At 37.6% G+C, this 16,784-nt stretch overlaps 1 protein-coding gene across 2 annotated transcripts in view; it reads right to left on the reverse strand.

Moving 5' to 3' along the window:
* Nucleotides 1-16,784, reverse strand: part of GRID2 (glutamate ionotropic receptor delta type subunit 2) — a 1,554,957-nt gene that overhangs the window by 405,685 nt on the left and 1,132,488 nt on the right. For both annotated transcript variants that reach the window (XM_043871276.1, XM_043871274.1), the window contains exon 9: nucleotides 5,697-5,798. In XM_043871276.1, the coding sequence (XP_043727211.1) occupies nucleotides 5,697-5,798 (102 nt within the window). The remainder of the gene's footprint in view (nucleotides 1-5,696; nucleotides 5,799-16,784) is intronic.

Below are 16,784 nucleotides of genomic sequence, written 5' to 3' on the forward strand. Positions count from 1 at the left end.
AAAAAGGCATTTCATTTTTTCAAAAATATTCTTGGAGCTTTGGAGGTCTTGCTAGAATGAAACTCCCAAAAGTCAATATCTTTATTGGTTTTGCATGTACCCCAAGCAACTAGAAGAGGGCCCTCAATAGATACTTCTCAAATAAATTTATGAGTGAGTTTATGTTTCATTAGAGATGCCACATTTCTGTTTTAAGAAAACTAAATCAATAAAATAAGAGTTACTAATCAGTGATCTTCTTCTAAATGCCAGTTTATGTTTTCCAGATATCTAGTACTTTTTCTTACAGAATAGCTTCTTAAATCTTCCATTTGTCACAAACTTCTTTCCATTTTATTTTCATAAAGATTCATAATTATTATGATACTTACAACTCAGTGATGCTTCCAATAACTTTTGTGAATAACCATGAAAAAACTGAATGGCATAATTGGTCACTTACGGCTATCCATAGTTGTACAACTTATGAAGTGAAAAGGCATTATCTAAAAAATGCCTCATATGAAGACAGTTGGTCCACTTGGTAAGCAGTAGAGATCAGTAGACCAAATATGGAAACAGAGTTTGGCAGAAGGAGTTTTACTGACATTCTTTCTTTTCCTCCATTTCTAAGAAACTTATATGGCTTTGGTGATGGCTGAAAATAAAGTTATCCTTATGCAATGCCATTTAAAAAAAAATGTTTTTAAATTACGGAATTCAATAACATCTGTAATCCCAATAGTTACATTTAACTTAAACCTAACAAGCATTCATTCTGATTCCAAAGACAGAATGTCAGAGAGGCTAAAGACATAGCCACTGGGATCAGGATCTTTGGGCTTGAAACTCATCTCTGGCTCTTGTCAGTTTTATGGACATGGAAATTTAGTTAATTCTTTGGAGCTCTGTTTTCATTCTTTAATGTAATTAGCGTATATCTTGTAGAGTTTTTGTAAGAATTCAGTTAGTTAACACACATAAAGTTCTTAACAGGTCAGATCAAATAATAGATGCTGAAGATGGTTTTTCCTTGTTTGCCCTTGAGTTCCTCATGGCCCTGCGCTGTGACCTAGGAAGAAGACCTTCATGGTCTTCATTACTTGGGCTCCCCTGCCCTCTGACTTCTGGTTGGATTTGCAATTGGAAATGATGGAAGTAGATGGAAAGATAGGAGGAGTGACTTTGGAGCACCCCACCTCTCCATTTCTTCTCTGCCTGAATGTGATTTGAGTGCTTCTCCTCCAACCTCTTCCCATAGCCAAAGTCACCACTTCTAAGATGCAGTTTCTCTTCCGTGGCTCTAGCTTTGCCAGACTCTCTCCCACATCACATCAGTCTTTAGGGTTGCTGCACATCTAGGCCCTGGCACTTCAACACCCTTGTTGATTTATTCAACTTAATTTGCATTATTTGTTAATAATCCCTTCATTTAATTCTCTTTACTTAACCATTTGAGTCCCATTCACTTGCCCCTGGCATCATAAACAATACAGTGTTGAATTATTTAGTTTAAGATAAACATTAGATTATTTTCTTCAAGTGTATGAAATATCTTTAGCAGTGATGGGAATGGGAGTTTCAAAACTTAAGTAAGAAAAATCAATTCTATTAACCTGTATATCTTTGATAACATTACTTTCCTAAAAAGTAAAGAATCTGTGGGGTGTGTGTGTGTGGATAACTGGGACTAGATTAGTTAGAATGCAATAAAGGCTAGGAGACCTCCTCTCACGGCCTTTACACATGATCCGCACCCCCTCCTTTCCCTCTCTGGAAATGGCTAGTGGTAAATACTTGGAATACAAGGGGTTATTGTTTAGGTGACTAAATCAAGTCCAATATAGAAATCTGAGTTTCAGGTTTAGTTGACACCATGATTTTAAAGTCGCTGCATGGTCTTAGGGAAGAGTTATTCTCAGTGTTGGGTGAAAGAAGTTTGCAAGGTCATATAAGTAGGAGCTACACCTGGAAAGGGTCTTGTAGGAAATAAATAAGAAAGTCATGGTTGCTTTCCATTCAAATAGGAACTACAGGAAAAGCTAGAAAGCCTGAAAAATTATTAAGTACAATGACTGTATACTGAGGAAGTTTAATAAGTGTAACAACCTTTTGCTCAACTGGGCACCCAACTCATAAATCCATATTGTACCACAGAAGACTTTGGGGAAACAGACTTTCCATATCTCCTCTCACTAAGCACATTCAGGGTCGGTGCAGGGCTAAGCTTGAAGAAAACGGATCATTTACACGTCACAAAGGTGAGAATAGGGCATGCAGGTATTAACACTGTGTGAGGCAATACCATTTCATGCACAAAATAGCAATCATTTTTCTTGGCCTAGAAATGAATTGAAAATAATTGGCTCTATGAAGCTTTCCCAGTAAAACTCACTTTCATCTTATTCAGAGTTAAGCATTTCTACCTCTCAAGAAAATCCTATAGCTACTGCAATTCTCACACTTATCACAGTAGGAATAGAGGGAGTAAATATAATGTTAAGGAGGAAGAAGTTAAGAGATCTAGAGTCTGACTTTTGGATTTGAATCTCAATTTTCTGCTATTTACTATCTGTATAATCGTCCACATTTTTTTCAACCTCTGTATGTCTCAGTTACTTCAACCAGATTCTTGGGATCAGAATACTATTTATTTAATGAAAATAATATGAGGACTGAATAAGATCATACATGAAAACAACTCAGTAGAGTATCTGCACATCAGTTCAGTTCAGTCACTCAGTCGTGTCCGATTCTTTGCGACCCCATGAATCGCAGCACGCCAGGCCTCCATGTCCATCACCAACTCCTGGAGTTTACTCAAACTCATGCCCATCGAGTCGGTGATGCCATCCAACTATCTCATCTTCTGTAGCCCCCTTCTCCTCCTGCCCCCAACCCCTCCCAGCATCAGGGTCTTTTCCAATGAGTCAACTCTTCGCATCAGGTGGCCAAAGTACTGGAGTTTCAGCTTCAGCATCAGTCCTTCCAATGAACACCCAGGACTGATCTCCTTTAGGATGGACTGGTTGGATCTCCTTGCAGTCCAAGGGACTCTCAAGAGTCTTCTCCAACACCACAGTTCAAAAGCATCAATTCTTTGGAGCTCAGCTTTCTTCACAGTCCAACTCTCACATCCATCCATGACCACCGGAAAAACCATAGCCTTGACCAGATGGACCTTTGTTGGCAAAGTAGTGTCTCTGCTTTTTAATATGCTCTCTAGGTTGGTCATAACTTTCCTTCCAAGGAGTAAGCGTCTTTTAATGTCATGGCTGCAGTCACCATCCGCAGTGATTTTGGAGCCCAAAAAAATGAAGTCCGACACTGTTTCCACTGTCTCCCCATCTATTTCCCATGAGGTGATGGGACAAGATGCCATGATCTTAGTTTTCTGAATGTTAAGCTTTAAGCCAACTTTTTCACTCTCATCATTCACTTTCATCAAGAGGCTTTTTAGTTCCTCTTCACCCATAAGGGTGGTGTCTGCACATAGTTATTATTAAATAAATCTCAGCTGTTTCATTACATATGCACCTCCCAGCAAAAGTCTATGTATAACTTGAGGTATAAATATGCACATAAGTATATGTGTCATTCCTCTTATACCCATTACCAAATAACTCTATCATACTGTAAGTACTAGATACATATTTAATAACTAAACGAGGTTAGCTTGCCTAAAAACATGTATGTCAAAGGCAAAAGCAAAGCACATATATTTTCTTTTATTGTGGTTTTCACCTGAGCTTCCATGTTAATCACTAGAGAAGAGACTATTATTAGTTTATTATTTTTGGGGGAGGGGGCTCCAAAATCACTGCAGATGGTGACTGCAGCCATGAAATTAAAAGATGCTTATTCCTTGGAAGGAAAGTTATGACCAACCTAGATAGCATATTAAAAAGCAGAGACATTACTTTGCCAACAAAGGTCCGTCTCGTCAAGGCTATGGTTTTTCAGGTGGTCATGTACGGATGTGTGAGTTGGACTGTGAAGGAAGCTGAGTGCCGAAAAATTGATGCTTTTGAACTGTGGTGTTGGAGAAGGCTTTTGAGAGTCCCTTGGGCTGCAAGGAGATCCAACCAGTCCATCCTAAAGGAGATCAGTCCTGAGTGTTCTATTGGAGGGACTGATGTTGAAGCTGAAACTCCAATACTTTGGCCACCTGATGCGAAGAGTTGACTCATTGGAAAAGACCCTGATGCTGGGAAAGATTGAGGGCAGGAGGAGAAGGGATGACAGGATGAGATGGTTGGATGGCATCACCGACTCAATGGGCATGGGTTTGGGTAAACTCTGGGAGTTGGTGATGGACAGGGAGGCCTGGCGTGCTGCGATTCATGGGGTCGCAAAGAGTCGGACACGACTGAGCGATTGAACTGAACTGAACTGAATACTTTAAATACCTTTTTAAAAAAATACTAGCACATCAGTGAAAATGCACAGCTACACTTTTGAGTATGTACAGAAGCACCTGTACAATTAAGTTTTCAAGTACGCATAATATAATTATTTGCCAAACAATGAAAATCTTGTTAAAACAATAGCTAAAAATAAATTATAGGTACAAAAAGTGAAGATAGACTCATCATCTAAATTTCTTTTTATAGAGAGTATCACAGATCCTTCTTATAGACAATGAAATTATGTTGAGTCTGCTTAATTTGTATTAAACGATGTACAAAGGGCAGTCATCGCTGTTATAAATCCTGATAAACATTTAATTAGCATCAACACATCAAAAAAGACCACTTCTCATGTTTACTAATTCTGTGATTTTTTTAGCCTATAAGAAAGAATTGTTCAAATTTAAAAACAAGTGGGCTTCTCTGAAGAAAATTGAAGTTAGTAACTATGGGTTATTTGGTTTTGAAATGTATTATAAAGTAGCATGAGGTTAGACACATTGAGATAGGCAGGGAAAATGCATGTCTTCATCCCTTTTGGCTATTTAGAGAGCACCAATTTGAGCATTTTGCTGTTGAAGACTATTTCTATTAACATTTTATTTATATATCATGTGAGAAAATAATAATAGATAGAATAATTATAACAGTTATCATTTATTGCTTTTTCTACAAAATGGAATTATAATAAATGTTTCACATGTATAATCCCATGTAATAGCCACAAATCACTGGATGATAAACTCAAAACAACAGAATCATATCTGTCCATTTTAATTAGTAGTGTCCCCAGGGATTAGTACTGAGCTTAAATACAGTTGAGAATCGATAAATAATTACTAAACAATAGAATGAGCTTCACTTTGAAGTAGGTACTTCCAGGAAAGTATTGTCTTAGTCTGCTAATGTTTCAGCGTTACTGAATGTACTGGGTTTGATCAAATCCACACTTGTTTGGCATGGTTATCTTCATTTACACAGACCATCAGATTCAGTGAGAGGAGGCCTGAGAGAGAAGTCCATCTTATCATGTGTAGAAAAACCATAGAAGGATAGAAATCTGGTCTCAGCTGTCCAGGAAAGTTATGAAATTAGTACTGTAATTAAAGGAAAAGTATGTAAAAGCCCAATTCTGACATATATAAATTGAAGGCTGGAAAATATGATCACTACAAGGACCACACAATGCAGATTTAGGATTTGCTAAAAGCTCTTTTAATATTGTGACATCAGTTAATAAAACATAAAGAAGTGAAGGATAAAATAACCTATTAGAAGCCAAAACCACAAGGCTGAGATCAGACTTACCAGAACAGTCACCACGCGTAGAACCACTCCACGCATGTTATTCTCCAGTTTCTTGTCAGTCAGGGACCCATTCAGCCCTGTGACAGGATTCCAGCACCCAAGCTGAAAGATAAAATAGCTTGGTCACTTTTCTGCCTGAGGAACAGTCCAATCACCTATATATAGACCTCTCAGAGAACTGCATGATAAATCTTGGAATAAATGATAACAGAAAAGGTCCTGTGCAGTTTTTCCTTTTTAATAGCAAATGAAGCAATCAAAAATGCTATTTCCTGCTTTTAAATATCATATGGCATATGACACTATCCAGCGGGCTTTAGGGGACTCACTGAAGACATTTGACTTAATGAGGAGTTATAAATACAACAATAATTCAGTCTCAGTAATACACTAATTAGAAAAATAATAGCACATATAATTCTAGCATAATGCTTGTCCTAATATATCAATTACTGCACAAGTTAGATTTTCTTACAGTTTAAATGGTTTTAATTAGATCTTACATTGCTTTTACTGGGGAAAAAACTGGTTTTTAATGTGGTTAGAGAGGTTACAGTTTTTACTGGAGGAAAATAAAACATGTATAAGGCTTTTTTGTTTTCAGATATCCACAGTACATAAAACAATGCAATTTGCCTTTTTTGTCAGTGCTATCAATCTACATGGGAGATTTTGGCAGCAGTCTTTCCCTTAAAGTCTCACAATGATTTACTACTCTTTGCTCTCCAAAGTACTGGTATAATTTTACATTCTTATGTAGTTGTTATCTCTTGTAACATTAAAATCTGAGGGCTACTAGTTTTAAAATTACTGCCTATAAATTCCAATGGGATAAAAATGGATGACTCTCAATTCAAAAATAAGGAGGAAAGAGAGATGCTGTGATTTGAATTAGCAGATAACTGCTCAAGAAGTGAAGCTGCAGAGGTTGTTGCAACACACATTTTGGGAAGATATTCCATGTCATGGAGAAGGAAATGGCAACCCACTCCAGTAGTCTTGCCTGGAAAATCCCACGGACGGAGGAGCATGGAAGCTACAGTCCATGGGGTCATAAAGAGTCGGACATGACTGAGTGACCACTTCACTTTCACTTTCACCATGTCATTAATCCTGATGCCAGCCCCATGAGCCTTCCCATTTGGGAACTTATTCCATATTTGCATGCTTTAAAAATGTAACAGAACTTTAGTCATATTCAGAGACTGTTTTGATTAATTGAATGGTTTATAGGGGCACCTGGTTATTCGTGCTGCTTCCTGTTAAAGACTGTATTATTTCCTTGTATTGCATTTTGTTTGAAGCTTCTGAAGTCATCAATATACCAGCAAGTCTCCTCACAAATAAACAATTTAGGAGCTTCCTATTAAAACTCATGTTTCTTTTTAAGCTCCTCAAAAGGTGCTTAATTAAGAAAACTAAAATGTACACAATATATCTTAAGAGAAGGGGTTATCACATGTAAGCAAAAAGGCAGCTTTTGCTGTATTAAAATAATTTGGAAAAAGCTGCTAATTGTTGGTTTCAACTGTAAAAGCACATTAAATTTATACAATGATGTGTCATTTTTAGTTACATAAAAGTCTAATTAGAACTTAGATCCAATTAGCAAATCCAAATGTGTTGAAAGTCTAATTATCAGAGATACTGTAGTCCTCTTGCCAAATTTAAAACCTTATGAAATTTCTTTTGAGTTTTTGTTCTCTTCTGAGGTCAACCAGTCAATCCTCAATTATTTTCATTGATGTGCACTTTTTCTAATTACTTCTTCAAGAAGAGTTTAATTTCATAGAACAAATAATATTGGTGGAAAAATATCTAAAACAAAGTGAAAAGCTAAATTTCCATTTCTCTATCCACCTTTTACAATTAATTACCTAATTCTAAGTAAATGAATAGCTTTTAGGACATTATCTTATTCATGACTAGTGGATCTCAACTGCCAAAGTAAACACAGGGTTTTTTTTTTTTTTTTTTTTTCTCCCTTGGAGTTGTTTTTTAAGTTTGATGAACTTATTGCCAGTTTTCCTAAATAAATTACATTTGTTAGTGCCAACTTGAACACAGCATTTTGGTGTATTAACTAGTCAAAATATTTACTACTGGAATAAAAACAAAACCTGATAAGCAGTTTGTTTCAATAATGCTTTGGACAAACAATTAAAAATATATAATTTCCAGCTTCTTCTTAATTATGTCTTCCTTCAAACAGAACTAAATGCAGTCAATGATTTAAAAATTCTAAAGTACTTTAGTATTGGGGGGTTTGAAATATTGATAATGAAAGAGAATTTGGAGGAAGTAGAGGAGGTGGCTATATCTTAACTTCTGACCTTGGCAGTGACTTAAACATTATTTGTTTATTATATATATATATGTTTCTTTTCTCTCTCTCTCCTCTCTCTTTCACTTTTTTTGTTTTTTAACTCACACTGATTTCTTCCAGTGGCCATGCATGGCCACTAACCCCATCCCGCCTTTTGGAGAATTGCTTTCTTTTTTCATCCTTAGACAACTGCTTTCCCTTTCTCATCCCCCTACTTTTCTCATGACTCTGACTCTCTGGTTTAGCAATTGTTAGTAATTGGTTGTTTGACCTGAGCCAATAAAAGTCCTTCCTTGGAGGTTTATTTTTAATATCAAGTGTGTGCATGGTGGGCAGATCAATAAGTTGATATGAAGTTTTTTTAATGTTTGGCCAGATTCTCTCATATATACTACAGAACATATAATTTTCTCCTTTGCTTTATGAAGCTCTTTCACCTTTCTGTTTTCTTTCTTCTTTCTTGCCATCCTTTTCACATGTCTATGAATTATAGCACTTAGAAAGTTGAAAAGTTGTTCCTGTTCTTAATGAAAGCAGTCTAGATTTTAAGACTGTTAACTTTTTTTTATTCAACTCAGGTATCCTTTCATATTCACCTGTTCTGATGCTTAATATTAGCTAAATGTTAGCTGTGGTCACCAAAAACTAGAGATGGAATTTTGACATAGAGAAATTCAGGATACAGACTCTCTGGAAAACTAGAAATAAAGAATATCACATATAAACACAGTCATAACAAATAAATTATTAAGAAATTAATACTAATTTCTACATTGAATAGAACTTTTTTAAAAAAACATTTTTTGTAATACTTTCTATGTGTCAGCCATGGTACTGGGGCTTTTCATATGTGTGTGTTCTTAGTCATTCAGTCATGTGCAACTCTTTGCAACTCCATGGACTGTATCCCACCAGGCATCTCTGTCCATGGGGTCTTTCAGGCAAGGATACTGGAGTGTTTTGCCATTCCCTTAGGCTGCCCCCTAACATTAAGCAGAGTTCCATGTGCTATACAGTAGGTCCTTGTTGGTTATCCATTTTAAATATAGCAGTGTGTACATGACCATCCTGGAGTCTTAATTGATATTTTTTAAAAGGCAAATTATCACCATTATCATCATTTTTATAAAAATAATTATAACACATACATAGTACATATGCATGAATGCTCAGTCACTCAGTCATGTTTGACTCTCTGCAACACTATGGACTGTTAGCCCGCCAGGCTCCTCTGTCCATGAGATTTTCCCACCAAGAATACTGGAGCAGGTTGCCATTTTCTTCTCTAGAGGACCTTCCTGATCTAGGGATCGAACCATGTCTCTTGTGTCTCCTGCATTGCAGTGGATTCTTTACTGCTGCGCCACCAGGAAAGCCCCATGTAGTGAACAGTATGTACTAATCATCTGTAAAGTGAAATCGCTCAGTCATGTCCGACTCTTTGTGACCCCAGGGACTGTAGCCTACCAGGTTCCTCCATCCATGGGATTTTCCAGGCAAGAATACTGGAGTGTGTTGCCATTTCCTTCTCCAGGAGATCTTTCCGATCCAGAGAATGAACCTGGGTCTCCCACACTGTAGGCAGACGCTTTACCGTCTGAGCCACAGGAGCTGTGCATATATTGATTAATTTATTTCTCAAGACCACCAAATGATGAAGGTATCATTATTACTCCATTGTAATGGAAATGCTGATTTTATACATATTTTTCAAGGATTACTCAAGGGTTGAGATTCCTTAATTTCTGTTCATATCCAAGCTTCTCCCTGAGATTCACTTCAAGCTATTCTGTTTGATTATAAAAACTCCTTCCAATAATAAGCCATAAAAATGGGTTAGGTTCACACAGATCCAAACTGAATTTGTCTCTACAGTGGGTCATAGCCCTTTCAGCAGAGCAAGATTGACAGGAAAATTGTTAGATAGAATCTAGAATTTCACTCAGGTTTAAGTGTGAGACTTAACTAACAACTTCTCTGGTTCATTGTTTGAAATGTTTTTAGCTTAACTTTGCTTCAGAGGTTGTTTTTGTCTGGTCGTGTTGTTTCTGTTTTAAACAATGAGGCCAGAGACTAACAAAGATAATGCACACAAAATTTCATACTAATCTATTTGGCTGAGCATTTTCTAAATAAAAATAATAAAAGTGGGCCCTGCAGCACATGAGATTTACAGAAAGTCGCACTGCTGATGGCAAAACAAGATGCATTATCTTCCATGGTCTGACCGTCTAGAGAACATTTAGAAGGGATTTAAAAATAAAGACCAATTCAATTTCCTTTCAATTACAGTATATCGATTTCCTATAGTGTTTTCTGGTGATTGCCTAAAGTCATTTTAAAACCTTAAAATGCTTAATGCTTTAATTATTTCCTTCATTGAAGCTTTAGCAATAATAACCTTGCAGCTTTCTTTTCAAATCAATGTAATATCTGTGTTCGACAAACTGGGTGATGTATGTGCATGGGCACAGTAGGATGCTCCTAACATTACGTACTGGGTCATTAGGAGATGACCAAGTTTTAGACATTTACTCTTTCCCCTCAATGTTTCCACTTTTCGTTTTTCCATGGGCTTTAAAGGGTGACATTTGACTTGGGCTTTACATCACTATTTTTCAGGTAGTGTTTCAATGTCAAAAAGAGCTGAACTGTTCAACTTCAATTTTACACTCACTAGTTTGTAGCTTTAATAACAGGAGCTAAGAGAGCTCTTAATTGAATACCAAACAATCCCCTACATGTATTACACTGTATTCATAGGCAACAAGCCAAGACAGGTTACAGCACCGTAGCTTCAGGACACAAAATATCCACAGCACTGGGGACCTTGCACTCCCAAAAACTACATTTGCTTTCTCAGCCTTCAAAGGAAAAGAGGGAACAACAAAAGCTGGGCAAGGTAGCTGAAAGCCAGCCATTTAGAAATGCACAGCATTATTTGGTAGGTATTATTTCTGTAATGGGATAGAAAGTGTAAGAAAAAAATACATGTGGCAGGTTGACTCAGATACATGTTTTACAGAGTTAAATTGGAATTTTTTTCTTTGACATGCATAGAAATGCAGTGTGTCAGTAATCCTTCCAATGATACTTTTCTTTATGGTATTTCCACCTGTAAAATAGGTTCGATTTGTTAGACTTGCTCACTGGGGGATGATTACTTCCTCCTAAGATTTTATTCCTACAGCTTGGTCATTACCATGAAGTAAGAGTCATTCTTTAGATTACATGGAATAGCCTTAGCACTTGAGTTTCCTTCAGGAGAAAATGAAAAGTCAGGAAAAAAAATTACCTGTTTCCATAGCTTAGATCTCCCTGCCTGCTGCTGAAGACAAAAACTTCTGGACTATGTAACAATGTACATGTACAATAAGACAGACTTGTTGACTGATTTCCATAAATTAAGAATATAAACATGGAATATGTATATTAAATATATACATGAATTTAATTGTATATTTATATAAATATATATAAAATATAGTTCAAAAGTATTTATGGCTGCATTATAACCACTTCCAGTCATCAAGTGGTATTTGACTTGTTTAATGATCTATATCTCTATCCACTCAGTCGTGACCAACTCTTTGTGATCCCATGGACTGTATCCTGCCAGACTCCTCTGTCCATGGAATTCTCTAGGCAAGAATACTGGAGTGGGTTGCTATTTGCTTCTCCAGGGATCTTCCCAACCTAGGGATTGCGTCTCCCGCATGGCAGGCAGATTCTTTACCCTCTGAGCCCCCAAGAAGATGGTTTAATGATACTCTGCCATTATCATTGGAGAAGGCAATGGCAACCCACTCCAGTACTCTTGCCTGGAAAATCTCAAGGACAGAGGAGCCTGGTAGGCTGCAGTCTAGTGGGTCACGGAGTCGGACACGACTGAGCGACTTCACTTTCACTTTTCACTTTCACGCACTGGAGGAAACGGCAACCCACTCCTGTGTTCTTGCCTGGAGAATCCCAGGGATGGCGGAGCCTGGGGGGCTGCCGTCTATGTGGTTGCACAGAGTCGGACACAACTGAAGTGACTTAGCAGCAGCAGCCATTATTATATGTTTTCCCTTCTTTTATAATTCTCAGTGTAAAATTACTATTACATAATATTTAGAGAAAATATCGCATAGCACTCCGGAACCAGATGTGTTCAAGGACCTGCCCTGATACTTGCCGGGTCTGGCCACTGGGGCTCTGATCCCTCTCAAATGGGAAGAACAAAAATGACTTCCTCATAACTGACTTAACACATGTTAAACATTTAGACATGTTCCTGGCACATAAAGACTAGAGAATTGTTCATTATTATTATTCCTGTGTAATCAGCATGCTTTTATTCCTCTCCCAGCCTTCTCATCTGGAGTCACTCACTTGTTTCAGTGATGAAACATACCTCAGAAGTGTGGTTCTCAACTCTGGCTGCACATTAGAATTACCTGGAAGCTTTATACAATTCTGATGTCCTGCCTAACCCCAGAACAATTAAATCCAAATTTCCACTACTCTAAAACTTGATCTAACACCCAGGGAATGCAATCCCATAAAATGGCTACTTAACCTTATTGACTAAAGGCATCCTTTTTACTGGTTTCCTTTGCAAAAGCTAACTGGGGACACTTTCTCAAATAAACAGGCTCTTTTATTTTTCTTGTTTTAAGTAGTATAGGAGACAATAAACTCTGAACCTGAATAACACTTACCTTATCTGCTGTTGTAGTCCTACTCCTTATCATAACTTTGGTGTGTTGGTACATGATTAGTCCTAATAGAGATCTGATAAATGAAATGCATATATTACAATTCCTGCTGTCTTCTTTATTATTCTACCTTTTGGGCTTTCCAGTTTGATATGAATAAAAACCAAAATATCCCCAACCTGATACTGTGTTCAACTATATAATATTGTATCTCTGACAATTTTTGTGATTCTTCAGGACAATTGCTCCATACTAAAATTCAATTAGCTCTCTCTTTCTTTCTGATCAGAATTTTCTTCCAAATAACATTTTGGCACTTATTGGTTAGAAAAGACCCTGATTCTGGGAGAGATTGGGGGCAGGAGGAGAAGGGGATGACAGAGGATGAGTTGGCTGGATGGCATCACCGACTCGATGGACATGAGTTTGAGTAAACTTCGGGAGTTGGTGATGGACAGGGAGGCCTGGCGTGCTGCAATTCATGGGGTTGCAAAGAGTCGGACACGATTGAGAGACTGAACTGAACTGAACTGATTATGATCTGATAAAAGTGGTTGGATTTCTCCTCTTTCATTCCATGCTACCTTGAGATGTAGTTTTTTTTAAAGGGGATCTTCATTTTAAAACCACATTAGATGTGTCAATCTTTCCTATGTCCTCATCTTAATGATCTGCAGGTGCCCAATGCCTTCTACAATAGTGTTTTGTACCAGTAAAACAATTATTTTTACAGAACTTGCATGATTTAATGTAAAGTTATTGCACTTTAGATCTTTGTTCCCAAACAACCTAAAACCTCATGCCCAGATGTATCCTTATGTTCTACCCTCTCTTTACTATCTATTTAGATACCTCAAAGGCACCTCAAATATCATAAGAGTAGGCTCATAATTCACCTTTACCAGTTCCACTATCCAGCAACCAAGGAGTCAGTCTTATCATCTCTCATACTTTATCTATTGCCAGTCTGCCAATTTCAAGTCCTTAAAAAACAAAACAAAACTTTCAAACCCATTTCACTTCATCTCCTTGCCACCATCCTAGTCCAAGCTAATTTTATAGCTTCTCTTTTACAATCTTTACACTGTAAACATAAACATACATTTAGATATAATGTCCTCTCCTATGATCTTTCTGTAGTTTTCTATTTTTCTCAAGAAAAAGACTAAATTTCTAATATGACCGATCAAGACCTCTGTGATTTGCCACATTTTAGAGTCACAGTCTCAGGTCATGTCACATTCCTTCTCATTCTCTGGACTCCAATCACTAGTGTTACTTCAAATTTCTTGAGTTAGACATAATCCTCCTGCCTTAAGGATTAACCACTTGAGAAGTTAAAAAAAATAAATCCCAATGCCAAAGCCATATGCCATGTAAAATAAATCACAAAGTGTTGAAAGTGTTAGTTACTCAGTCGTGTCTGACTCTTTGCGGCCCCACGGACTCTAGCCCGCCAGGCTCCTCTGTCCATGGGGATTCTTCAGGCAAGAATACTGGAGTTGGTTGCCATGCTCTCCTCCTTCCTGACCCAGGGATTGAACCTGGGTCTCCCACATTGCAGGCAGATTCTCTAACATCCAAGCCACCAGGGAAGCCCCAAATCAAAAATTCTGGGCAATTTTCAGGTATCAGTATTTTTCAAAAACTTCTAAGATGATTCCAAAGTTTATTCAAATTTGGTAATCAATGGTTTTAAACATACAGTCTTACTTGATTGGAAGAATCTTAGAAACCTGCCATTCTTCAGTGAATTACTGAATTCACTCTTACTCATCCTATAGACCTCAATGCAAACATCTACAGCCTGAGGTAAACATTCACTGACAATCTGATCCACCCCCAGGCTAGCTCATGTCCTTTCAATACAGCATCAAGTTCCTCTATTTACAGTAATATCATAATTAAAATTTTAATCTATATTTTATATGAATAACATTTATTGTGCCAATTATTTGTAAGTTTCCATGGAGTCAGGAAGATTGATATTTTGTATCATTCACTTTATTAAATACATAATTCCTGGCACAAAGTGGGGCTTCAATTTTTATTGAGTACTAAACAAATTTAGATGGTTTTTAAATGAGAAACTTAATATATCTTGCAGCAATCGCTGATTGTTTCTTAAATGATGTCTTAAATGAGGATCATAATGATATGGCCAAGACACTGTGCTGTCAGCTAATAGCTGAGCTTTTTAATGTTTGTTTTAATTTGGAAGGAAGATTTGCAACTCTCATTCTTCCTGGGTACAAATGGGTGAACTCTGCATAAAGATCAGGGAATGCTTTTCAAAAATCTTCAATATGGGGAATTATGATCTTACCTAACTCTGTAGAGAATAAGTTGTCATATTAGAGCTATAATTGGAACAATTATATAAAAACAATAGCAATAATAAAAATAGTATGTAGCCTATGAAAGGTGCCTCTTATATTCCAGGCCTCATTTTAAGGCATGTACTTATTCCATCTCAATAACAAGACATCTACTGTATACCCAGGAAATGTAAACTGTTGAAACTTTGGAGAATGAAACATCACCCATCTAGCAGAAAGCCCTCCTGAGAACAGAGAAGGCTCTTGAGAAATCCAGCCCCTGGCTAAAAAGCTATATATGATTTTTTTTAAACCTGACCATAGGCAATTACAAAGGCTTTACATGACAGATCTATTGAAGGGAATTTCAGTCAAGAACTCAGGCCTTTTGGCCCACCATACTTTTATTTGTATCTGCATTGTTAGCCTAGGAGCCTCTATTCAGAGGCCTCACTATTGGAACCCTGGGCTCTGAGAACATCCTATTCACAGAAAGGGGTAACCTTAAGAATATGTTATTTCATTATTAAATAACACTCAGTACTTGTCCATTCCTAGCCCTTCCTTTCTTCCTTTCCCTCCATTCCCCACTCAGGTCCATAAAACTGATCCTCTTGACTGGGATTCCTCCAGCAGTGACACAATTCCCTCATCCCATCTGTGCTGTTACACCAACTTTCTCTCAGTCCCATCCTATAGACAAAAGTCAAACATTTGGGAAGCAATGACTTTTTTTTTATAGACTTGTTTTTCCTTTGGCAGGGTTTCTGAAACCCAGGTTCGATACTTGGGTCACTAAGATCCCCTGAAGAAGGGAATGGAAACCCACTCCAGTATTCTTTCCTGGAGAATCCTATGGGCAGAGGAGCCTGGTGGGCTTCAATCCATGGGGTGGCAAAGAGTCAGACACGACTGAGCAAATAACACTGGAACTTCCTATGGCAGTAGAGAGTGAAGCCTTAATTCCTACTTGCATTTCGACTTGCTGTCTTAATCCACTGCAGCCACACCGTGGCAGGGCAGCTCTCCCAGCTCAGTCTTGGCATCTCTCACTTTAGAAGGGTAGTTCACGTCTACTGATACTTCCTATGAAGCAAGCACTGTCCCAAGTCTTGGATACCACTTAATTGGCTTTTCTGCTGTAATCTTATGTAGCCACTATAATTATCCTAATTTTAATAGATGAGAAGATTGAGATTAGAGAGTTTAATTGACCAGGTCAATCACCTAACAAGTGAAATAGTGAGGATTTAAACTCAGGCAGTATAGCCCCAGAAAACACAAGGTCTTTCTGACCTCAAGTAGCAAGATACTTCTCAGAAAATAATACAGCAAGGGGGCTTAAAGACAGTCCTCATGGATTTTGAGTGCTCATTTCCCCAGTTTAGCTCTATTTGTGTTGTGGAGTCCTTGAGAAATTGAAATTTCCTTATAACAACTTTTTATTTTTTGTCTCAACTATTCACTTTGGGTTTCTGTCACATGGGGTTCCCAGGTAGCTCTAGTGGTAAAGAACCTGCCTGACAATGCAGGAGATGGACGAGACATGGACGGGTTCGATCCCTGGGTTGGAAAGATCCCCTGGAGAAGGGCTTGGCAACCCACTGCAGTATTCTTGCCTGAAGAATCTCATGGACAGAGGAGCCTGGCGGGCTATTGTCCATAAGATTGCAAAGAGTCAGATACAACTGTAGTGACTTAGCATGCACACGGATTTATAGCTATATATGGACATTGTTCTAGG

This window comes from Cervus elaphus, chromosome 17, assembly GCF_910594005.1.
Source record: "Cervus elaphus chromosome 17, mCerEla1.1, whole genome shotgun sequence".
NCBI classification, from domain to species: Eukaryota; Metazoa; Chordata; class Mammalia; order Artiodactyla; family Cervidae; genus Cervus; species Cervus elaphus.